The 24,588-nt window shown below is 44.5% G+C and overlaps 1 protein-coding gene across 3 annotated transcripts in view; it reads right to left on the reverse strand.

The window, feature by feature from the left end:
* The window catches only part of DENND2A (DENN domain containing 2A), a 104,134-nt gene that overhangs the window by 27,168 nt on the left and 52,378 nt on the right, over positions 1-24,588 (reverse strand). For all 3 annotated transcript variants that reach the window (XM_060020999.1, XM_060021000.1, XM_060021001.1), the window contains 7 exons: positions 16,252-16,452; positions 10,188-10,281; positions 9,671-9,721; positions 8,130-8,317; positions 3,557-3,666; positions 2,565-2,634; positions 1,405-1,482 (listed from right to left, as the gene is read on the reverse strand). In XM_060020999.1, coding sequence (XP_059876982.1) covers positions 1,405-1,482; positions 2,565-2,634; positions 3,557-3,666; positions 8,130-8,317; positions 9,671-9,721; positions 10,188-10,281; positions 16,252-16,452 — 792 coding nt within the window. The remainder of the gene's footprint in view (positions 1-1,404; positions 1,483-2,564; positions 2,635-3,556; positions 3,667-8,129; positions 8,318-9,670; positions 9,722-10,187; positions 10,282-16,251; positions 16,453-24,588) is intronic.

The raw sequence follows: 24,588 nt of genomic DNA on the forward strand, positions 1-24,588 counted from the left end.
GTCTATGGTTCTATGATGAATATTTGCTGTGTGATCTTTGGCAAGTCTTCATACTATAGTCTTAAAACATATGCTGTCACAAAACTGACATGAAAAGGCAGGACTGTGCATCACACGAGTATGTGAGGATGTTTACTTGCTCTGCACCCCCTGCCCATGATATAGCAATGCAGCTTATGTGAACCCCAAAGCTGCCCCTGGGTGCTGGGCTACCTCACATCAGCTGTTTGCTCCTAGATTCATAAGCATTCTTGCAACAACAAGGGCTATGACCTACAGCCTTATTTCCATGTTTAAACAAGCCCATGTTGAAGACTGGCATGAGCAGCAATGCATATCTGTGCTGCAGCTTGTAAATGACTGACTTTAATGTACAATGATTACCACTTCACGTGGAGTGGAGGTAAGACCATGACTCAGATTACACTGATAACGTTAACTACCTCAGACTTGCATACAAGTTCTACCTTGGCAAGAGGTCACGCTACATCAGTATAATTCAGGCTTCCTCTGAGTTCAGGAGGAGGGTGGGCAGGAGGGAGGGAGACTTTTGTTTCGGAATGCTTTTAGGGAGTGTTGCTTACATCCGTGGAGAGCAGATGTAGGACTTCAATTCTCTAAAAGAAAGCTCAGACTGAAATACGTGCTCAAGAAGGATTTTAAAAAAATTTATGGAGGGACTTCCCTGGCGGTCCAGTGGTTAAGACTCCAGGCTTCCACTGCAAGGGGCATGGGATCGATCCCTGGTTGGGGAACTAAGATCTGCATGCTGTGTGGTGTGGCCAAAAAAAAAAATTTATGGATTATATATTCAGGTCTGGTTAACACAGGAAAAAACGTTGAATTATACCTAACTTTTGAGATTGGCATCATATAGCATAGTAATTATCTCCTACACACCATTCCGGAATACTGGGGTGGGTAAGCCAATTCACCACGGCAATCCCTATGTCTTGGTATACTGGCTCATTTTCCAAAAAGGACCAAATTATACTAAGATTTTGATAGAGCAGTCTTGCGATAGCAAATCTTGCACACACACAACAGATATACACACACGACACATATACACAACACACAACGTGACAAAACATAATGCTTAAGAGAAGGAAATTAAAACGTATGGAATATTCTGGGGAGATCCTCTGCCCCTCCCATCCTCAACTGCAATGACTTTGACCTTCTCCCCTCCCCCACTTTCTGGGCCACAACCTTCATCAGCTCATTTCCTGTCCTAAAGTTTAGAGAATAGATGAGGCTCAAGGAAGGGAGAAGGAAGAAGTGGGAAGGAAAACAGGTGGGGGAATAAGAGGATAAAAGTCACACGAGTTAGGGTGTCTCCTGTGTCCTCCTGGGCCCTGCCCTGCATTCCCTCCCTCCCTTCTCTGAGGCCCAAGTCCTCACCTTCGAAAAGAGGCTGAAGCATCCCAGGCGGCTCACGATGCAGTAAACTTCAGGGAGACGCTTTCCTTTGCCACCAGGCTTTTTGGAGTGAAACACAAGGAACTCATGAGTGTTACCAATCTCAGGGGAGGAAAGACCCCAAATGTTTTTAACATGCTGCCTATTGTTTCCATACACCATAGCTTTTGAAAATCAGTGAGGTAAGCAGTTACCAATACCCCGTCTTATAGGTGAAAGCACTTCTAGTTACGTAGACATATTTTTTAATTCTCCCAAAGGGACCAAATCAAGAGTGTTGTGCACACAGTAGGTGCTCAATATGGCCTATAGCACCATAAAATAAGGAATCTTGTTTACCCGTATCACTGTAATTCCTCTCAAGGAAATTATTTATTCTTTATCATTATTATAATAAGTCCGAATGAGAAATCATTTCTGAAAATCCTTTTTGGAAACTGACTTTTAATTTTCAAAACAATCTCAACACTTAAACTCTAAAGTAATTATATCAACAAAATCTATTATCCCACTTAACTTTTTTGATTATTATCCACACTTTTTATTCACTAATTACTAAACAGCCACTATGTGCTATGCATTATTCTTGACTATATTAGCCTATTTATAAAAAGACTAAAATATACTCTCAGTGGAAAATGATTTGCCACTACAGAAGATCGTCCCCAAAATGGGCCTCAAAAAGACCAGTTCTTAAATGTTTTGGCAAAATCATTTCATTGAAATAAGTTTCTGACTTTTATAGGTTAATGTTCTGAAGGAGGCACTTAAATTATTTGCGTCATAAACAACAAAGCCATCCTTCTTCTGCCCTAACAACTATTATGAATGTTCTCTGTAGGCTCTCAAAGTCTGTTTAGCACACTTTATTAGAAAGGACATTTGGTTTGAGGAGAGAAAGTCATTTATTTGGCAGGGAAAACAATGGAGAGAGTATTTTCTTTCCAAAGGAGACAGACAATGTTCCCGTCTACCAGTAAGACTCACGTGGACCCCCAAATATTCCTTCCTGTTTTTAACTGCCCCGGTGAACTTGCTACACCTCCTGTCCCTTCTCGTGTGGCACGTGGTGAGTGAGACCTCAGGAAGCCAGCGCCGGCTCTGCACAGAGCTCTTGCTGACCGAGAGCAGGACGTACTGACCAGCAGTCTTCGGCAGTAACCGAACCTCCTGCTCCCATCTTCTCCAGTTAAGACAAACGAGAATGTTTCACTGTGGTTGGGAAAACGAAAGCGCGTTACAAAGCAAAACAAAACCAAAGTCACATCGCGTTGAGCAACCAGGGGACATTCTGGGGGAGGCTGTCAAAAGGGCTGCTCGCTGTCTGGCTTGTCCACCTCTGGGCTGGGGCTCCGGTCACCTACAGCTTTGGAGTCTGTGTCAGGGACAGGGAGATCTAAAGTGTCGCTGCGTCCTGAGACGAAGTGAGGAATTTTCTTTTCACCCTGAGCCCTCATATAATCCTATCACCTGGGCCATCCCATTGCATGCACACAGCAGTCATTATCTGAGCCCGGGAGTGAGGTGGCATCTGCTGATCTAGGGATGTGCCTCAGCGAGGGAGCAGTGGAAGAGTAGGACACTTCTGTGCCCCTCTCGGAACCGCCCCTTGCGCGGCTCTCCGAGGCCTGGACCGTCCCTAAAGACTGCTGGGCCAACTTCAAGGAACTCAGTATCCCTCAAACACTCAGGATTTGGAGCCTCCTGAGTTTGGTCAGTTACTGAAACATCTGATAAAAAAATATTGGTATCCAACAACATGGGTTAAAGCAGAAATGTAAACTTATCACAATCCGAGTAACAGCTGGATGGGCTACTGAAGAAATATTTCCAGAGCACTGGACAAGTATTAGTGACGGGCAATGCTTTCCTAGGCTATGAATTACCTTATCGCCCATCACGTCAGCTTATGAAACACACTCCCAGGTGGAGCGGGAGATCTGGGAATCTGCACACTTAGCAAGGTGATTCTTGTCTTCAGGCAAGTTTTAAAAACACCTGTGGAGGAAATTGCTACACTCGGGCCCACCAGGATCACTTAGCAGTAGGACCGACTTATGGGGTCTACCATCTATGACCCCCTCTAGTTCTTGCTTTAGTCTTTGCAGGAGGGGAGGGGGATGCCAGCACATACCTGGTAAACTGCTGGACAGGAGTCCAGTCCTTGGCGTCAGGGAAACAGAATTGGGGGATAGCCTTCAGCTGGTCCTCAGCTTCTCTCATGAACTTGAAAGACCTTTCCAACTGCAGGGAGAAGGGCGAGAGAAGATTGGAGAATAAACCCCAGCACCGGAGAGTGAGGCAGATGCTTGGCAAAAGCACATCTCCCACCTTCCTGAAGTCATGACTGCCACCTTAATCTCCACTTTGAGGAGGGTTTGCAGCTCAGTCTGCTTGGGGTTTTTGTCCCCAGGGCAGTTCCAACTATAATCTTATGGGGGAAATGAGGAGAAAATAAGTGTGCTTTAGAGAAATGTTCTCTATGCAGAACATTCTGGAATGTAAGTATTTTAATCAATAAGGAAACGCTGTCACAGCAATCCCTTCCAAACCGGAGACTCATGAATCTGCAAAGCAGAACCTCAAATCTAGTCTTCTGACCTCTGGGCCCAGGCAAATGCGTCCCTCCTTGATCTAGGCAAAGACGTTTTACAACACTTTTTAGTGACTACATCCAGCTAAATTACATTATATGGTGAAATTTAACTCATTTCAGGAAGTCTTTGAATGTCAGAACTAAAGGAAAACTAGACATCATCCAGCCTGACCTTCTTATTTTAGAGATAAGAAAATAAGCCCCGGGAAGTTAAGTGATTTGTCCATGATCACACAGCTAGACTCTAGTAGAGAATCAAAATGATCTTAATCTCTAGCCTGTCTATCTTTCTCTCTCTCTCTGATTTATCTGACATATCACAGACTGGATGAACATCATCTCATTTCAAAATGGAATGAATCAATAAAGTCTGATTTAGAGATGATATTTAAAGCCATGAGTCTGCTTGTTCTGTGTCTGAACAGGTTACCTGTGCTAAAAAAAAGCATCCCATCCTGTTGGACAGCAATGCACATGCAGTTAACCATACTGTACTGTGCACATGGAGATGTTGGGATGGTGAATTTTATGTTATGTGTGTTTTTTTGGTCTCAATTGAAAAACAAAGGCACTCTAGGTATAAGTTTGGGATACAAAAAGGAATAGTTTATAATTAGCACAGTTAGCTTATAAATTGGTACTTCTAATGTGTTGGGAAGAATTGTTGGCTTTTGCTGTGTTGTTGATGATAGGTTTACACTTGTTAAATTTCCTTTATAAACAGTTAAAGAAAAATAAATTATGCTAAAATTATCTTCAGTCATTTGAAATATCAGGTATTTGAAGTGAGTGGAGTATGAATTTCTAAAGTTACGAAATTGTAATGTCTAACCTAAATTCTTACTATAATATTTTCCATAATTTCTTATTTTGTTTCTCATAGTTTGCCATTGGCCTCCACCTTAAACCAGGCTGGCAGAGAGTTTCTGACATCTGCAGGCCAACAGTACCTTTGACTCCTTCACAGAGGATCTACAAGCCTTCCCAAGGCCATGAAACGTCAGAGAAAAGAGGCTTCTGGAGAGCATCCAAAAGAACAGAGCACCGGGCTGATGGCTTTCAATTTGAAAACCCACTTCTAGTATGATTCCCCTTAGGCTAGATCAAATTTAAGTAAAGCTGCTACTACTATTAATGGTGGAGACAACTATCAATGAGTGAAACACAGTCACCATATGTAGACTGAAAGCCAGTCATTAATTGTCCTTTAGTTTTTCTTCTTCAGAATAAATAGTCACTCTTTCTTTTCTGTATAATTGTTCTCTCTTCTATCCATGACTCAGAGGCTTCCAAATGGTCCTGGAACAGTCTTTGAGTTGATAATTCACTAGCTCAGACTGTTGCCAAAGCAATAATTTTTGATTACCCTTGGACAGTCTTGCAGAGAAGCAAATACCAGCTGGGTGTAGTTGTTGGAAGGGGTCATTAATCATCACAGAGTGAAGGACCCCAAACTATAAATAATACAAAAGGAAGGAACAATGACATTTCTCCACAGTGGAAACAGCATTAGAGAACTGAAGCATAGGCCTTGTAGAGAAATGAGTTCTAGCGCTTTTCAACGTGGCCCAGTCACCATTTGGATGAACCCACCCTCAGACCACATGCACGATACCCAAAAATATGTGTCTATACACATGTGCTTACACACACTGTCATCAATGTATGAGTTATCCACCCGTATGTGCACACACATGCTCTGACATGCACAGGAGCACATTTATAGGAAGTGGCCCGCAGAGATCTCTCTTACAAATACAACCAAGCACAGATGGCTGGAAAACAGCCTGACCTCCATGAGTTGTCATAAAGATAACTGCAAGATATCAAGCATTTTAAGGGAATACAGCAGGCATGATCTCTAGTGTGCAAATATGGAGTGTAAACCTTGATTAAAGTGGCTATAGGGGTGGAGGATAAAACTCATGAAAAAGAGTTAAAAGTGAGGAGGCAGAAGGAGAAAAGGGGCCTTCTGACAGAGGGAGCAAGTGAAGGGAAGGAGATATAAAGTAGCCTGGCATGCAAAAATGCATATAAAGGATGATCAGCGTAACATTAAAAATACATATCTAAAGAAATACTGGCAGCAAGACACATTTCCAACAGAAAGAGAGTGGTTAAATAGATTAGGGTAGGGGATTCCCTGGTGGCACAGTGGTTAAGAATCCGCCTGCCAATGCAGGGAACACGGGTTCGAGCCCTGGTCCAGGAAGATCCCACATGCCACGGAGCAACTAAGCCTGTGTGCCACAACTACTGAACCTGCGCTCTAGAGCCCGTGAGCCACAACTACTGAACCCGCGCGCCTAGAGCCTGTGCTCCGCAACGAGAAGCCACTGCAACGAGAAGCCCGCGCACCGCAATGAAGAGTAGCCCCCGGTCGCCACAACTAGAGAAAGCCCGCGCGCAGCAACGAAGACCCAATGCAACCAAAAATAAATAAATAAATAAATTTATTTTAAAAAAAAAGATTAGGGTATACCCACATAACGCAGCATTATGTAATTTCAAAAATGATGTTTTAGAATTTGTATTAAATATGTTTATAAACAATGACAGGTTTATAAAACGACACGGAAATTACACAATGTATGATCTCAGTTTTGTAAGAAAATTATACTATGAGAAAAGACTGGAAGAAAACACAATAAAATGCTAACAGTGATGATCTCTGTGGGATTAGAGATGGCTTTTTTCTTTATACATTTCTGGATTAGTCCCCTTTCAACAGTGACTATGCAACTTTCCACTCTTTAAAAAACATTTTAATGTGATGTCTAAGAGTCTGGAGATTCCATGTTGGAAACTCAAGCATTCAATAGTTAGGTTGATTCATTAATTCATTCACAAATTAACGCTTTTATTCCTGGAACACTGGTTAAGTATTGCTATATGTATAACATTGTGCTATGCCCCAAAGGAAGTACATAAAATAATAGGACAGTCCTTCATGTGTTGGTGCAAGTGCGGTTCTCAACTAAATATGGGCACACCCGTAGCACTGGGGTTTTCAGAGCATCATCCCTGGAGCTCAGACAGAGGAAGTGGAATAAGTGCCGGTGTGGAGGGCTGGTGCCTGTGGTTTCTTTCAGTTATACATATTTCCATCCTAAACTCCAAGCAGAGGGCTCGATTGCTGTGCTGGAACCCAGTGCGCAGGACAGAAGGCAGGCTGGCCTGAGAAAGGAGAGGGACAGCTGGAACCTAGGTCTTGGTAGATGCTGGGATTATGCTTGGGTGGTGGCAGCAAAGGGAGGCCCTGATGGGACTAGGACATGAGTGCCCTCCCGTTCCTGTGTCTGCGCACCTGCATTGTATGAACTGTACAGAGACTGTCACATTGTACCTCGCGAGTCTTTGTAGGCTTATCTCATGCCCTCCTATCAGAGTGTAAGCTCCTTGAGGACAGGAAACACATTTTGCTCATCTTTGTAATGCCCTGGGGCCAAGCAGAAAACAGCTTGAAAGTAAAGGAGTCTCAGTAAATTCTGGCTGAACTCAATTAGAATGTGGTGGAAGCTCTTTATTACTGATGTCAAAGGCTAAGAATAATTTACATATTCTAGGCCATGTCATTTTCGGCTTTATTGAGCGCCATTTCATTTTAGGAGCCATAATTTAATATATGGTAAAGCCACATCCACATAGCCATGACCCATGTGAGAACAGAACAGGATTCTCGTGCATACACACATACAGAGGCACACAGGGCACGCAGGGGTGTGTAGCATGGACACAAACATGACACTCCTTAGGGAGAGTTGTGCGGCTGATGGAAAGAAGCTTCTAGGACAGGTTGGGAAGAGACCTGGCTGGATAAGGAGATGGGGAGGATGAAGAGGATAGTACAGTCAGCACAGTGACCACAGGAAGGGGCTAAGTATTTCTGTCCCTGCTTTGAGCATTGACTCTCACACCTCCTCGGAACTCGCAAATTCTCCAGCAGTGGTTTTTTTCACTTGATATACCTTAATTAGGACCCATTTTTGAAATTCTAAGCACTGAATGTTCCTTGGGCTCCTGTACCTCCCTGAAACCGTGAGTACCAATAAGATTTTGTCAAGAATGCTGCAGTCCCTGGCAGGCTGCAGACGCCTGGCCCACCCTGTACCTTCAGAGGGAACTGCTGGGTGAGTTCGGGCACATAGGCAGCGCTGGCCTGCTTCTTGTGCAAAGACACGACCACAAAGTACTCGAAGAGCTGCCTCTCCTGGTACTCGACGAGCTCCCGGTCCAGTGATGGGTATCTTGGAGCCTGCTTCAGGCGTGACTTCACATTGACCAGGCGCTGGCTGTGGGCTAGAGAGGGAGTAGAGGAGGGGGGGGGGGGAGAGAGAGAGAGAGAGAGAGAGAGAGAGAGAGAGGGAGGGAGGGAGGGAGAGGGAGGGGGAGGGAGGGAGGGAGAGGGAGGGAGGGAGGGAGAGAGGGAGGAAGAGGGAGGGAGGGAGAGAGAGAGAGGGAGGGAGAGAGAGAGAGAGAGAGAGAGGGAGAGAGAGAGAGAGAGGGAGGGAGGGAGGGCAGGAGGGAGGGAGGGAGGGAGAGAGAGAGAGAGAGAGAGAGGGAGGGAGGGAGGGAGGGAGGGAGAGAACGCCTGAAAATGACTCACCCCCAATGTGGAATTGCACAGAGCTGCAACACGTTGTGTAATTCCTAGCTCAAAGAACTTTTTCTAATCCTAAAAGAGTGTTCCCACATTTAACAAATTAGTACAAAGCTCCTTATTTGGGATTCTTGCCAGAGTTTTAGTTGGAGCAACACCCCGCCGGGCCACCAGGCTAATCGGGGTGCAGGAGCCTGGAATGTGGGATCTGCTGTCTGGACTTAGGGCAGCGGCTTGAGTGACCCTTGGGTTCCTCTGTCAGATGGGGTGGGGACTCCTCCCTTCACTCACTTCCTTCATCTTTCAGTTTGGGGGATGTGACAAAATCCAGACCCTAGCGCTTTTGGAGCTGGGAGCTTTGAAAACATTCCATGTGGCTCAACTGGCAGAGACCTGACTAACTCAGGAACCCCATCTGCCTTCTCTCCTGCCACCATTCTGTGCAATGGAAGTGACTGGCTTCATTCCAGAGGTGGGAGCAGGTGGGTGCTGGAGGCAAATGAGGCAGGGCCACTGAGCAGATGGGTCCCCATCACCTCACTGAGCAGCCCTGGACTATGGCTTTCTTTGGCTTCCCCGCTAGGGTCTGAAAAGCTGTGGAAAACTCACTAAAGCCTAGATTGAGATCACGAAATTTAGATCCACAGGGACCAATAATTTCAGTGACTTCATTTGACAGATGAGGAACTAGAGGCCCTGGATCTCAAGTGATTTCTTCCAGATCACAGAGCCAGGAGTAGGGCAAGAGCCCCAGGTCTCTGGAGTCCAGGCCAGCATACTGTACCTTACACAGGTGTGAGAAACACCTATGACATAACGGAAAGGCACAGGAACGGGGTGTCACTGCAGTGGTAGCCACCCTGGATCTCTAGAACTGAGCTGTAGGCTCAGGGACCGAACAGGCCCACTCTGGCCAGGCTCAGACTTTCACGACTTGCCCAACAAGCTCGTGCAAGGCCACTGTGTCCCGTCCCTCACACTGAACAGGAAGGGCTACCTTCGCAGCTTCCCAGTCACCTGCACGCACCCTGCACAGCAACTGCTCTTCTCACCTTTCAGCTTCTCCTCGGTGTCACTGTCAGACTCACTGTTCTCATCTGTCACTAGACAAAAAAACATAACAACAAAAGGAAGAAAGTTGCAAGTGTGGGTTTTTCTAATGCAGGAAACTTTTTATATGTGGTAGCACAAATCCAAGACTTCTAGTTCAGAGGAGCTGTTTTCTTTTTGTCTATTTAAATGTAATGAACAAACTATGTCTTTGTCCAACTACATGTGTTTCCAAATTAATTTGGCTTTAGTTCAGATGGTACCTATATAAATACAGCAAAAGATACTGGCCCCTTTAATGTATATTAAGCAAAGAAGGTTGCTCCCATGGTGAGGTCAGAGAATGCAGCCCTAGGCTGACCTGATGGATACACAGGGAGACAGGATGGTGGGGTACATTTCCAAAGCCCCCAACTTGTTCTCCTCCTTGCTGAGTCAACCCCAAACAACAGGAAGCCACTTGTAGGAAGATTCTGTTTTCAGATTCTTGGGGGAGAAGGGATGGTGGCAGGGCCCTACCTTTTCCTGAGTTGCTCTCCGTGGACTGGGACAGCCTCTTCACCCGTTTCTTTCCTCTCCGGGCCTCATAAATGGCATTGATTCGCAACACCAGCTGCCAGACACGGGGAGAAGAAAAGCCAGTGTAAGCAGTCTCCTCCCTGTGGCAGCTGGGATTCCTTCGCTGCCCATTCTCTTTTAGGAGGGTGGTGGGCCAGGGAAAGGGGGTGGGGGGAGACATTTCCCACTGGCCCGCCGGCGTCTTTCGGTCATTCCTCTGGGCCAGATAGAAGCATGACTGTCAAGAACACTGAAGGCCGCTGCCAGCCTCACTGATGTATGGGCGGGTGTCGTCTGAATATGCTAACGCAGCCAGCTGAGACACAGAGGGAGACGATTTCATTGGCTAAATGGTGTGATGGCTCACCCCCCAGCCCCCCCACCCCCCGGCCCTGATAGTGAAACGTAACTGTGGTTTGGGAAGGAGCTTTTGCCCCCAAAACAAAACAAGGAAAGAAAGAGACAGAAAAAAAAATGTTCCCAGGCAGGGCCCCTTTCATAGGCACCATGCCAAAGAGTGTCTGAGCAGCAGGAAGGGACCAGGGACTGCGGTGGCTCTTGAGTCCGAGCTCAGGACTGCAGGGAGGAGTGCCATGTACTGGGCACACCGTCCTTCCTGCAGAGGACACACTGGCCGCAGACTTGCTGAGGCCTTTCATGACCTCTCTGGCGCTCAGAAGCCGAGCTGCTCAGCAGACACCTTAGTAAGCAGCACATCCTCCAGACTGACTATAGCAGAACTGTCCGGTGATTGAGGCTCTGGGTCACTTCCCCTCAGGCTTTACGGCACCACCTGCAACTTTCAAGAGAAGAAGCTTCCTGGACTTCCCTGGTGGCACATTGGTTAAGAATCCGCCTGCCAATGCAGGGGACACGGGTTCGAGCCCTGGTCTGGGAAGATCCCACATGCCGTGGAACAACTAAGCCCGTGTACCACAACTGCTGAGCCTGTGCTCTAGAGCCCACGAGCCACAACTACTGAGTCCACGAGCCACAGCTACTGAAGCCCGTGTGCCTAGAGCCCATACTCCACAACAAGAGAAGCCACCACAATGAGAAGCCCGCGCACCGCAATGAAGGGGAGCCCCCGCTCACTGCAACTAGAGAAAGCCTGCGCGCAGCAATGAAGACCCAAGGCAGCCAAAAATAAATGAAAAAAAAAAAAGAGTGTAAGCTTCCTGGGTTCCATCTGGTTGGGAGAAAGGGAAGTCTACCCATGCATAATTGACACAAACCAGTGACTTTAAACGGGAGCTGTCTGTAAGCTGCTGCCTTGAAAGGTTGAAAATTCTTTCATACATTGGGAAGAACAGGAGGGGGTGTGCTATGGTAAACTGGGTGATGCGTACCCGTCAGGGACAGTTGCCAATACCCACCTCTGCCCCCTACTCCTCGATCCCCTCACTAAAGTAGTTCACCAGCTCCTCTCTACAAGCACTGGCCCACCAGAGAGGAGGGTGGCTTATTCTCAAGGCCTCCTTGTGGCCAGCCTGGGTTCCGTCCCCCCAGCTCTGTGGACTCTCACTGACACTGCCCTGCCGTAGCCTCGGCCATCTGTGCCCTCTGGCTCCTGACGGGAAGCCCAGCCCTGGCCTTGCCAGCTCTCAGTGTGAACTCCTCTTCCCTAACCGTGAACCTGACCCAACTGAGGCCTCTGCCTTCACCCCCAAATCCCTGCCATGTGGCAGCTCTTTATATTTGCTCTCACGAACCAGCCACCTCCTTGACAGCTCACACCCCTGAACTGGCCTTCTTTTCTTTTCCCGCATGTTCTAACTAGTGGGATGTAACACTAACCCCATTTCCCATGTAAGAAGACACCGTATCAACAGTATTATTCACAAGGACCAAGAAGTGAAAACAACCCAAATGTCAACTGATGGATGAATGGATAAACACAATGTAGCATGTACATACAAGGGAGTATTATTCAGCCTTAAAAAGGAAGGAGATTCTGACACATGCTTCAACGTGAATGAACCTTGAGGATTTCATGCTAAGTGAAATAAGTCACAAAAGGACAAATATTGTATGACACCACTTATACGAGGTACCCAGAGTAGTCAAATTCATAGAGACAGAAAGTAGCATGGTGGTGGCCAGGGGCTGGGGGGAGGGGGGGAATGGGGAGTAAGTGCTTAATAGGTGCAGCGTTTCAGTTTGGGGAGATGAAAAAGTTCTGGAGACAGATGATGGTGACGGTTGCAGAACAATGTGAATGTACTTAATGCCGCTGAACTATACATTAAAAAATGGTTAAAACGGTAAGTTTTATGTTATGTATATTTTATCACGATTTTAAAAATACAGGTAGGGCTTTCCTGGTGGCGCAGTGGTTGAGAGTCCGCCTGCCGATGCAGGGGACACAGGTTCGTGCCCCGGTCCGGGAAGATCCCACATGCCGTGGAGCGGCTGGGCCCGTGAGCCATGGCCGCTGAGCCTGCGCGTCCGGAGCCTGTGCTCCGCAACGGGAGAGGCCACAACAGCGAGAAGCCCGCGTACCGCAAAAAAAAAAATACAGGTAAATAAACAAATGAGTTGCTAGGTCAAATTGTTTTTGGAGAGAAGGAAATTTTTAAACCTTTTCAAAATCTCCCCCCAAAGTATCCAAAAATTAACTAGAAAGACGACATTTACAATATAGTTAATATCCTTCCATTTGTTTAAATAAAATGAACACTAGACTGTAAGCTCCATGCAGGCAGGAATTTTTGTCACTTTTATTTACTGCTGTCACAGTACCTGTATGGGATGGAGCAGGGCCTGGCACACAGTACGTACTCATTTGTTAATTATTAATTTGTTGAATGAATACTGAGCATCTCCTATGTGCAAGGGATTTTGCTAGGAGCTGTGAGGGATAAAAGGACATATGGGACATGGCACACATTCTCAGGGAGTTTACAAGCTAACAGGAAGGACGAAGGTGCATTCGTAACTATAAGACAATTCATGAGTGCTATGTAAGTAGTATAAATAATATGACAGAGAAGGTTTTTCTCATTTTAAATCAGGTCATAGAGTAAGTGGAAGCCAAATATATACTTCAGTTAATAAATCTTTGTTCCTTTTTATTTAAAAAAAAATTTCCCCAGGGAGAAAAACTTAAACAGGCTTTCACATAATTGAACTTTAACAGGAGATAAGTTTTGTTGTTTTAAAAGTGTTCTGAAAAAAAACACAAAAGTGTTCTGTACTAGAAGTATTGGCCTTTTTAGAAATTTTTTTAAAGTTGAAAACGAACATTTTTAACTATAAGCTCATTTGGAAGACAGTCTGTTTCAGACAGAGAGTCATCTGGGACCTAATTCTGCCTATGATGGCTGCCTAAGAAACAAAGGATTCCACATAAACCTGCTACAGTGCCGAGGGGGAGTTCACTTCTCATTATAAAGGACAGCACGATGTTTCATGAAACCTGGGGACATCACACCACTGTGTAATTAACTGCTCCGTTTCAGCTGCCACGTTAATGAAGGTACAGGGTTGCTAGGAGAATATAGGGAAGGACTGTCTCTTTCTCTCTCCCCTCCTCCACTGGGACCTTCATTCCTCTTAGGGCTGAGGCGGGAGAGATCAAGGGAAGCATCCATACTTCCAGAAGGGACTCGTGTTACGCGTTACAGCAGAGGCAGCTGAAGGAACACCAACCAACCCATTAACTGATGAGTTGTGAGTAGACCATTAAGTCCTTCTTGCTAGATAAAAACACAAAAGCAAGGGTTTTGGATAGCAAACGCTTTAAGGTTCCAAAACCTGGAAGTCATGAATGTGCCTGAAAAAGAAACTTTGACTTCAAGTAAAGGATTCAAAGCATTTGGAAAGGACAAGCCTAGGTTAAGATTAAGTAGCAAGTGATAGAACTGAGGATTCATGAGACTTCTAATAGACTGTAATGAGTCATTTTTAAAGAAATATTTATTTGTTTATTTGGTTGTGCCGGGTCTTAGTTGCGGCAGGCGGGCTCCTTAGTTGTGTCATGCAAACTCTTAGTTGCAGCATGAATGTGTGATCTAGTTCCCTGACCAGGGAACCAACCCTGGGCCCCCTGCCTTGGGAGCACGGAGTCTCACCCACTGCGCCACCAGCGAAGTCCCTGTAATTGGTCATTTGTTTTCTTTTTAAACATTCCTTTGAAGAATTGTGTACTTCACCTTTATGACTAAAATTTTAATAAGATTTTGTTGTTGTTGTTGTTGCTGATTTTTCTCCAGATTTGATTACACCTGCCAAACCTTACTTGAGTAAGTGCTTGGGCACTACGTAAGTGGGGAAACTCACTTCAATTTCAGGCAATAAAGTAAGAGGGACAAACTGCTGCTTGCAAGTTAAATTCATATAAAGTGGCAGAAATAGTTCTACCTTTATCTCCACCTCTCTATTTTTATATAAAATATGCACACATATTCTCTTCCCCTCAATCTCAAAGAATTTTTAAATATTAAAATAGTATAAAGGGGGAAGTGATGGGTAAAAGTGCAGGGGTAGAAGATAGAGGGTAAATGCTTACTAAGAGATACATAGTCAAACTCAGAGTTGTATCAAAACTCTTTTAAGCTCAGCTGATTCACTTGACTGTTCCTGTTTAATTTGCTAAAATAACAGTGAGGCTGTATAGATGTTAATAGCCACTTGTAATTATTTCACTATTGCAGGTTTTTGACATTACAGATATGTGTGAGTCATGCCAGAACAAGAAGAGGAGAGTTAAGACAGTGACTGAAAGACAGCCAAAGGGAGACAGAAAGCGATTCCACCAGGGGCGAAGGAGACTGGGATCCATGTACTAGTGGGAGCTCATTCAGCCACCATCCAATGATCAATATGCAACCTGCACTGTGCCCCAGGTGGTGCGAGGCAACCAGGAGAACAGGAAGGGGAACGAGGCCTGACTCCTGCCCTCCATCAACAACACAAAGCAAGACATCTTCTCCCCTGTTCCACCTGCAACCCCGCTGCTGGGCTGCAGGTGACAGGTCTTCTCTTGCCCACCTGAGCCTAACCGCCCTCACCCTTCAGAATGCACTTTTTTTTTGGGCTGCGCTGTGCAGCTTGGGGAATCTTAGTTCCTCGAACAGGGATCGAACCCATGCCCCCTGCAGTGGAAGCGCGGAGTCTTAGCTGCTGGACCTCCAGGGAAGCCCCCAGAATGCCCTCTTGATTGCCCAGGTGACTTAATTTCACTTGAATAAGAATGTCGGGGGCAGGGGTGATATTATGGCTCAAAACACTGATTAACCAAACTGGGTCAGGAGGGACTGGCTTGTGAAAATGTCCCTGGACTTTCAGGTCAACGGGTCACTTTGAGAAATCTGATGAAACGTACAGACAACCCACCCCCTCTTCCTTTTATCCCCCCCAAGCTCATCCATACAGTTTTACATGATTTTGTGGGTTTCATGATCCCCTAAAGTCCATCCATGGACTCTGAAATGAAGAATTCCTGCTCTAAAAGTTCCTGAGGGAAGTTGGTACCAAAGTGGCCAATGAAGAATGACAAGCACTGCAGGGGTTGGACTGAGCAAAGGAAATGTAACAGCAACAGCGGCCACATGAGATGCACATCCAAGCCCTTGGGCACGTTTTGCCTTTGGGGCTGAAAAGAGCCAGAAAAGATGTATTTTTGACAAGTGCTCCCTCGGAGCGCAGGCTCCATGTGGTGCCACCTCTGCAGTGGGAGGTGACGGAGCCTGAGCCAGAGCACGAGGGATGGAGCTCTGCTTTTTGAGGCCATGAAGGAGGGAGATGCGGCCCTTTGAGGCTGGGTCCTGGAAGCACAGGTTGGTATCCTAAGAGTGATAAAGGTAGGGAGAGGGATGGCTAAGAGGAAGGCTACAGGACCACCACAATTACTCTGACAAAGGGCCAGATATCTCAGCCTGCTGGCTTCACCGTGTCTACCCGGCCTGTGGTGAAGCAGGAAGAAGGGCCCAGTGATTTGATCTCTGCCCAGACTCCTCTGCAGCCTTCCTTTGCAGGGAAGGGGGAGTGCACATCTGAACATGAAGCTTGTTGCAAGCCTTACCTTGGGTATCTTTCTCTTCTTCCTGCCGTTCTGTGGGTCTCCGAGGTTAAAGAAAGTGTCATCAGGGCTGCTGGGGGTGGAGGGAGGGCTGATTTTAGAAGGGGATCCAGTGCCATCCCGACTCAGCTTCCTAGTGTCCAGCAGTTTGAAGTTCCTCCTTTCTGAATTTTGCCGGAAAAAAGCAGGTTTGGACAAGGAATGCTGTGAGGGGAGAGGAAAAAAGAAGAGTAAATAAATACAAAGGGACTAAATGAGAGGTAACTGGTGGTGGCAGTGATGGAGACCAAGAAGATCAAGAAGGGAAGCTGGTCTATGTTCCCAAGGGTATGTTGAGTCTGCCTATGCTATTCTTAAGTGCTCAATAAACACTCATCATTCAATTATGGAAAATGAGCATGATAAAGGATGCAAGTCTAATCCAGTCTCTTTTTAGACAAGTGGGAACTCACCTGGCTCAATCCGTTACTTCACAAATGAGGCTTTCTGATACAACGTACCGGGAGTTACAAGAACTAAGCATAGCTTTGTCCCTGCCACTGGTAAGCTGAGTGCCTTCTATACAAGGAATTTCACTTCTCTGGGCCTCAGTGTCTTATTTCTAAAAATGAGCTGCTTTAAGGTCAAAAGGCAAATAAAAAACCAATTAAAAAAATTTGCGACTTATAGAACTCATTTTTCTAATACATACTACATATTAATGAGAAGAAGACTAACAACTCAGAAGAAAAACAGGCAAAAGATGAGAATTGAAAGTTTACAGGAAAGGAAATATAACAACTTTTATATATATAAAAGATTCTTAACTTCACTCAATCAGAAAAAAAAAACATTAAAACTCCACTGAAGAAACATTAAAAAAATTTTTATTGGAGTATAGTTGATTTATACTGTTGTGTTAGCTTCTGCTGTGCAGCAAAGTGAATCAGTTATACATATACATATATCCACTCTTTTTTAGATTATTTTCCCATATAGGTCTCATTATACAGTATTGAGTAGAGGCCCCTGTGCTATACAGTAGGTCCTTATTAGTTATCTATTTTATATATACTAGTGTGTATACGTTAATCCCAGTCTCCCAATTTATCCCTAACCCCCAACCCCCCTGGTAACCATAAGATTGTTTTCTACATCTGTGACTCTATTTCTGTTTTGTAAATAAGTTCATTTGTACCTTTTTTTTTAGATTCCACATATAAGCAATATTATATTTGTCTTTCTCTGTCTGACTTACTTCACTCAGTATGACAATCTCTAGGTCCATCCATGTTGCTGCAAATGGCATTATTTCCTTCTTCTTTATGGCTAAGTAAAATTCCATTGTATATATGTACCACATCTTTTTAAAATTAATTAATTAAGTTTTGGCTGCGTTGGGTCTTCGTTGCAGTGCGCAGTCTTCTCATTGTGGTGGCTTCTCTTGTTGCAGAGCATGGGCTCTAGACACGCAGGCTTTAGTAGTTGTGGCACGCAGGCTCAGTAGTTGTGGCGCACGGGCTTAGTTGCTCCGCGGCATGTGGGATCTTCCTGGACCAGGGCTCGAACCCGTGTCCCTGCATTGGCAGGCGGATTCTTAACCACTGAGGCACCAGGGAAGTCCCCCACATCTTTATCCATTCCTCTGTCGATGGGCATTTAAGTTGCTTCCATGTCTTGGCTATTATAAAGAGTGCTGCAGTGAACACTGGGGGTGCATGTATCTTTTTAAATTATGGTTTTCTCCGGGTATATTCCCGGGAGTAGGATAGCTGGATCATAAGACAGCTCTACTTTTAGTCTTTTAAGGAACATCTATACTGTTCTCCATAGTGGCTGTACCAATTTACATTCCCACAAACAGTGTAGGAGGGTTCCCTTTTCTCCATACCTCTCCAGCATTTACTGTTTGTAGATTTTAAAAAATTTATTTATTTATTTATGGCTGTATTGGGTCATCGTTGCTGTGCACGGGCTTTTTCTTGTTGTGGAGAGTGAGGGCTACTCTTCGTTGCAGTGCGCGGGCTTCGCGTTGCGGTGGCTTCTCTTGTTGCGGAGCACGGGCTCTAGGCGTGTGGGCTTCAGTAGTTGTGGTGCATGTGCTCAGTAGTTGTGGCTCACAAGCTCTAGGGCGCAGGCTCAGTAGTTGTGGTGCATGGGCTTAGCTGATCCGCGGCATGTGGGATCTTCCCGAACCAGGGATCGAACCCGTGTCCCCAGCATTGGCAGGCGGATTCCTAACCACTGTGCCACCAGGGAAGTGTCTGTAGTTTTTTGATGATGGACATTCTGACTGATGTGAGGTGATACCTCATTCTAGTTTTGATTTGCATTTCTCTAATAATTAGTGATGTTGAGCATCTTTTCATGTACTGAAGAAACATTTTTCACTCAAAGATTAGCAAAGATTAAAAAATTTGATAACTCACTGTATTGATAAAAGTGAGGGAATAAAATCATTTTCACACTTTCATACACTGTTGGTGGGAATGGAAATTAGTACACCTCTACGGAGGGCAATCTAGCAGTGTCAACAATAGTACAAATACATATATGCTTTGACCCAGTAATTCCACCTGTAGGAATTTGTCCTACTGATATGTTCATACTTATGCAAAGTTATATTGTACAAGGAAAGTCATATTATGCAAAGTATACCGTACACTGTGCCATGGTTTGTAAACACAAAATACTGGAAACAACCTACAGGTTCATCGATGGAAGCTGGTCAAATTATGGTACATCCATAAAGTAGAATATAATGCAGGTATAAAAAAACTTAATGGACTGGTATGGAAGGTTCTCTCATTTATATATTGTTAAGCATAAAAGGTAAGGTGTAGAATAGCTGGTATAGTATGCTGGTGTGTGTGTGTTGGGGAGCTATTCTGCTGGTATAGGCATAGGACAGTTCTGGAAGGATACACAAAAAACTAACAGTGGTTGCTCTGGGGCGAGAGATAGGGGTGAGATAAAGACTTTTCATTGATACTTTTCATACTAAAACTTTGAATGATATGAATGTAATAACTACTCAGCAAAATAAGGAAAATTAATAAAGATTTTAAACAACTTTGACCACATGTTCTCTAAAGGTACTTCCAGATGCATGTTTTATGATACCATAATTATAGCTGCAACGTCTCTTTTTAAAAATTACCTAATGAATTAGATGAGATAAAGGTATCTAGCAGAGTACCTGATACACAATAGGCATTCAGTGTAAGTTTTTCTTTAAGACAGTGACATTTTTTCATACTTTAATGTTCTAACTGCATTTTTATTATATTGTTTATGTTCTTTTCCTGTTTATTCTTTGGGATCCTCGTGTTTTTATTATTATTTTGGATGAGCTCCCTATATAGAACAGATATGAACTATTTGTCAGTTTTGCTGCAAGTGTGTTTTTCCCGTGTGATTTGTTTGTATTTTTATTTTGGTTATGTGGAATTTTTTTTTTTTTTTTTTTTTTTTTTTTGGCCTCACTGCTTGCAGGATCTTAGTTCTGCGACCAGCGATCAAACCCAGGCCCACAGCACTGAAAGGTTGGAGTCCTACCCACTAGACTGCCAGAGAATTCCCCACATAGCATTTCTATGTATGAAAATCTGATCATCTTTTCCTTTGTGATAAATTTACTCTCTTCTTTCTTTCCCTAGAAAAACAATACCTTCTTAAAGGTTTAATATATATTTAATTCCATTTTCTTTTGGATGTTCTTAGTTTATTTTGAATATATTTTATTCATTAGTCCATTTGTAATTTATTTTATTGTATGTTAGTCTAAACTGATTTTTTCCTTCAAGCTAACTTATCCCTATTCCATTTAATAAATAAGCCTTTCTTTCTCTATCAATTTATAAGACCACATTTATCATATCTTAAACTCTCATAGAATAGTTTTATTTTGTTCCTTTGGTTTCTCCATTCTTACTTAGTTCCAAACAGTATGTATCAATAACTCCAGAACCTTTTTTTTTTTTTTTTTTTGCGGTATGCGGGCCTCTCACTGTTGTGGCCTCTCCCATTGCGGAGCACAGGCTCCGGACGTGCAGCCTCAGCAGCCATGGCTCACGGGCCCAGCCACTCCGCGGCATGTGGGATCCTCCCGGACCAGGGCACGAACCCGTGTCCCCTGCATCGGCAGGTGGACTCTCAACCACTGCACCACCAGGGAAGCCCTCCAGAACCTTTTTAAAGATTTCCAGGAATAAAGACTCCCAGCCTTCCCAGGTGGCCTCCTCCTGTGTCATCATGGGTCTATAGGGAGCAATCACAAGCCCTGAGTAGAAGAGGCTGGCCTGACTTGCTCTCTATGGGCTTCTTAATAATTAAGGCAGCACAGAAGAAGGAATAATGACAAGCCTTCTTCAAGACCAAACTCCATCTGCAATGAAATCCAAGGAAATGGCCCCAGTTCTTTCATTGGAATCTCATACCAAATTGTTGGCAAAAAGCAGGTATCTGTTTTTATTAGAGATTTAGATTGTGATAGAGTTTGTTCAAAGAAGTTTTGACCTATGAAAAGGGCTGAGAATAAAGAAAACGGAAAGGAAGGAAAACACGGCACATGACTTTCTAAAGGGTGTGAAGAGACCTGGTGGAGGCTGTGTAGGGGTTGCATCTTCCAGGGGTCATGCTGCTGGAGAGGGGGCCTGGTGTGTCCCAGAGCACCCAAAGGAAGCCACCAAATGTCCAGGGAGTTTTCATGAGGGGGTGGAATTTCATTAGCTTCTTCTTTTTTTTTTTTAATATTTATTTATTTTATTTATTTTTGGCTGCATTGGATCTTCGCTGCTACACACGAGCTTTCTCTAGTTGCGGCGAGGGGGGGCTACTCTTCGTTGTGGTGCGCGGGCTTCTCATTGCGGTGGCTTCTCTTGTTGCGGAGCACGGGCTCTAGGCGCACAGGCTTCGGTAGTTGTGGCACATGGGTTCAGTAGTTGTGGCATATGGCCTCTAGAGCACAGGCTCAGTAGTTGTGGTGCATGGGCTTAGTTGCTCCGTGGCATGTGGGATCTTCCTGGACCAGGGCCCAAACCCGTGTCCCCTGCATTGGCAGGCGGATTCTCGACCACTGCGCCACCAGGGAAGCCCTCATTAGCTTCTTCTTTTTTTTTTTTTTTTTTCTCATTAGCTTCTTAACTGATAAAAAGGCTTAGTGGGCTGTCGGGGAGAGCATTATCATGTATAACAAGCACAATCTGAGAACAGGAATAGAGTCAAGAGCAAATAAAACCAAGAGTATCTTCCGGGTTTACAGCCAGTGCAGTGAAACAGATGGAAAGATGGTCAACAATGAAGACAGAATTGCCTGTAGAAGGCCTTTGAAAGTGAGGATATGAAGCCAGCAGGAATCAGCAAGTTTTTTCTAAAAGGCCAGACAGTAAATATATTAGGCTTTGTGGCCTATACTGTCTCTGTCACAGCTACTCAACGCTGCCACTGTAGTGCAAAAACAGCCATAGACAATATGTAAACAGATGAGCTTGGTTGTGTTCCAATAAAACTTTCTTTACAAAATCAGGCAGCCATCAGCAGTTTGCCAAACTTGAACTATAGTATAAAAGGAAAGTCACTACAGGACCCTAGGAATGATTGTGTCAGACTATGGTCCAGAGAAGATCCCAGCTTTTGATCAGAGCACCTCAGACCGACAAGCCCTGTTGATAACACACCCATCCTATGGTGTCTCTATGGAGTAATCTCTATGGAGGAGCCTAGCTCTGCTGCAGCAGAGTCTCCCTAACCTTAGAAATATTTGATTTGCAATGGACTCAACCAAAGATCTGTAGTGTCCAAAAGGGAAAAGCAGACAAGAACCCTCTATTGAAACCTCTTATTTCAGGAGACAGTATGATGGGCCCTGTCAGGGAGCATACACTGGGAGGAGGGGGCGACAAGGAAGCTACGTGCCTTGTGCCTCGAAGAGGGAGCTGACCTGGACTCAGCCAGAGTTCATTCACCCTTCTTGTCTGTGAATGGTGGCTAATGGCTTAACTCCTTCCACTCCTCGAATGTCCCTGTCCTACTGCCTCAGGAGACTGACCGCAGGAGACTGAAAGGGTCCTTGATATAAAATATCCCATCTCCTCTTTTACCTATCTCAACCTGACTCCTACTCTCTTCTACAGAGGCCTCCCCCAGGAAGTAGTCAGATGCCATTCACACACACGTACACATTTGTTCACATATGCCCACAGGTACACATATTCACATGAATACATAGAAGCTCCCTTAACTATACATACATAGAGATACACAGGAAAGCATACACACACGTTCCAACAATTGGGACATTACGCTAATGTAAAGTAATGGCATTACATTAAATGATGGCATACCATGCAGGCAATACAAGTTGTTTTTAAAAATAAAGTTAATGACATGGGGAAACACTCATGATAAATGTAAAAGAGCAGCAAAAATGTATATACAACATCATCCCAAATCTTTTTTTCATGTACACACACACACACACACACACACACACACACACACACAGTGTGACATGGTCTGGAAGGAAGTAAACCAAAGTGTTAACAGTGGTTTTCTCTGGGTGTTGGGATTACATGCAATTTATAAAAATACTTTAAAAACACACACACACACACATAATAACAATCTATTATAGAAAAAAATATAGGTGAGTACAAAGAAAAAATAAAAATTCCCAATTACAGATGAGTTTTTTTAAGATTACACATTTTGGTATTTAAAAAGAATTTTATAATGAGAATGTTCTGCTTTTAGAAAATGAGGTTATTTTATAAAGAACACATATTGAGGGACTTCCCTGGTGGTGCAGTGGATAAGGGTCCACACTCCCAATGCAGGGGGCCTGGGTTTGATCCCTGGTCAGGAAACTAGACCCCACATGCACGCTGCAACTAAGAGTTCACATGCCGCAACTAAGGAGCTGGCAAGCTGCAACTAAGGAGCCCAGGAGCCACAACTAAGGAGCCCACGTGTTGCAACTAAGACCTGGCGCAACCAAATTAAAAAAAAAACACACATATTGAAAAGCATAATTCTTTTTCTTTAAATTAAAAAAATTTTTTAAACTTATTTACTTATTCATTTGGCCGCTCCGGGTCTCAGTTGTAGTATATGGGCTCTTAGTTGCAGTATGTGGGATCTAGTTCCCTGACCAGGGATCGAACCCGTACCCCCTGCATTCGGAGTGCAGACTCTTAGCCACTGGACCACCAGGGAAGTCCCTGAAAAGCATAATTCTATCTATTTAGCAAACACACATAAATAGTAGTTATGTTGCAGGCACTAATCTAAGTGGTTTACGATAATTAATTTGATTAATCTTCATAAGACCCCCTAAGAGGAGTGTACAATTATCATTCCGTATTTTTACCAATGACATACAGATGTATAGAGATAAGATTATTTGCCCAAAGTCACAGAACTAGCAAGTGGTCTAGGTAAGTTTTGAATGGAGGCAGTCAGGCTCCAGAACCTGCACACCTGACCAGATACGGTCTCTACGTAGCCGCAGCTAAGTAACAGATGATTTGTTGGTGGCAGATGGTGTGGGTAAGCTACTCAGGCAACCAGAGAATGCCAGTTAGTGACTTTTCCCACTTAGGTGTCAATACATAAGAAAGAGTATCTCATATTAGCCTAGATTTCCTTTATTACAAAAAACAGTTCCTACCATATTCACTGTGCTATTCTACGTTTGGGAATGGTGGGTGACACATAGCAAGAAAAGAAAACGGCCCCTTCTCAGGAGCTTGCATTGTGTGTTTGTAAGTGTCAGCATCTGCCCCCAGCTGCACGTCTCTCCTTGTTGAGGAATATCTGTCCAGTTGACCCTTACTTCTCTACTGGGACTAGGCACAATCTAATTAAATAAAAATCCTCAAATATGTTTTAGGACTTTTCTGTGGCCGGTAGAGGAGGTTGTCACGGAAAGACTGCTTCAGTAAGTTCTCAGTCCCAGATGCAGCCCAGATGTGGCAGATGCTCCATGAATATTGATGAGCTAAATGGAGGAGGTGGAGAAGTCTGCAGCTGTCCCCCAGAACGGGGACACAAACCAGACACCCAGATGTAGGAAGGCAGAGAACTGAGCATGACACAGAGTCTTGCTAATGACTTGCAAAGGCCCAAAATGCCTGCAAGTATCTGTGGCAATCAGACATGTGCATTGGGCAACTGGATTCTCTTTCTGCAGGATAGCTGCCTCTGGACTTCAAGTTCTCATTGACATGATTACCTACTGTGCTTTACTGTTTTGGGGACAGGGGACCTAGGTTTTCTCTAGCCTGGCAGGAAGGGGAAGAAAAGGGCTGCTAAGCCTTTATTTTCTGGTAAGAGGGAGGAGCACCCAGTTCTGCAGGCAGA

Source organism: Delphinus delphis, chromosome 9, assembly GCF_949987515.2.
Source record: "Delphinus delphis chromosome 9, mDelDel1.2, whole genome shotgun sequence".
Classification (NCBI taxonomy): Eukaryota; Metazoa; Chordata; class Mammalia; order Artiodactyla; family Delphinidae; genus Delphinus; species Delphinus delphis.